General features: G+C 39.7%; 1 protein-coding gene across 1 annotated transcript; it reads left to right on the top strand.

The window, feature by feature from the left end:
• Positions 1 to 3: 3 nt before the first annotated feature.
• Positions 4 to 997, top strand: LOC120860068 (pantothenate kinase 3-like; the record flags this gene model as incomplete). Its single annotated transcript, XM_040235907.1, has 1 exon — positions 4 to 997. A coding segment is annotated over one exon (729 nt), but the record flags the coding sequence as incomplete, so codon positions are not given.
• Between the last annotated feature and the right edge of the window lie 105 nt (positions 998 to 1,102).

The raw sequence follows: 1,102 nt of genomic DNA, 5'->3' as shown, positions 1-1,102 counted from the left end.
ATTGGAAACCTCCACCTGCACAAACTGGATGAACTTGACTGCCTTGTGAAGGGCTTGCTGTATATAGATTCTGTCAGTTTCAATGGACAAGCAGAGTGCTATTATTTTGCTAATGCCTCAGAACCTGAGAGGTGCCAAAAGATGCCTTTTAACCTGGATGATCCTTATCCGCTCCTGGTAGTGAACATTGGTTCGGGAGTCAGTATTTTAGCAGTCCATTCCAAAGACAACTATAAACGAGTAACCGGAACAAGCCTTGGAGGGGGTACCTTTCTGGGTTTATGTAGCTTGTTGACTGGCTGTGAAAGTTTTGAAGAGGCTCTTGAAATGGCATCGAAAGGTGACAGCACACAAGCTGACAAACTCGTCCGTGATATTTACGGGGGAGATTATGAAAGATTTGGTCTGCCTGGTTGGGCTGTAGCATCTAGTTTTGGGAATATGATTTATAAGGAGAAGCGAGAATCTGTTAGTAAAGAAGATCTAGCAAGAGCTACTTTAGTTACTATCACCAATAACATTGGTTCTATAGCGCGAATGTGTGCTGTTAATGAGAAAATAAACAGAGTTGTCTTTGTTGGAAACTTTTTGCGTGTCAATACTCTCTCAATGAAACTTCTGGCATATGCACTGGACTATTGGTCAAAAGGTCAGCTGAAAGCATTATTTCTGGAGCATGAGGGATATTTTGGAGCCGTCGGTGCACTTCTTGGTCTGCCAAATTTCAGCTAAAGTATCAGGTTTATCTCTGCTAATGTCATTCAAGAGGAACTGAAAACCAGAGGCATTATTACTGAGTTATTTTTCACTGGGAACCAAAGGATAAAAGAGTAGCACTCTTCCTGTTGATTTTTAAATGTCAGAATGGTAAGCTGCTAAATGTTGCCATGTTAAAAAGAGAGCTCCAGTAACATGAAATATTTCTAATTGGATCACTTTTCTTTCTGTATATAGACAGTGTTAAATCCTTAAATGCAATACAGCCTCTGATGATTGAGCTTCCTCTCAAAAAGACTTTCTATTTATTTTATGTAGCCAGCATTGCAGTACTGTATGTTCAAACGTGAATCTTAAAGTCTCAGAAATGTTTCACTCATGAAAA

Source organism: Oryx dammah, unplaced genomic scaffold, assembly GCF_014754425.2.
Source record: "Oryx dammah isolate SB20612 unplaced genomic scaffold, SCBI_Odam_1.1 HiC_scaffold_7255, whole genome shotgun sequence".
In the NCBI taxonomy this organism is placed as follows: Eukaryota; Metazoa; Chordata; class Mammalia; order Artiodactyla; family Bovidae; genus Oryx; species Oryx dammah.
This window is presented reverse-complemented; position numbering and strand designations above follow the sequence as displayed.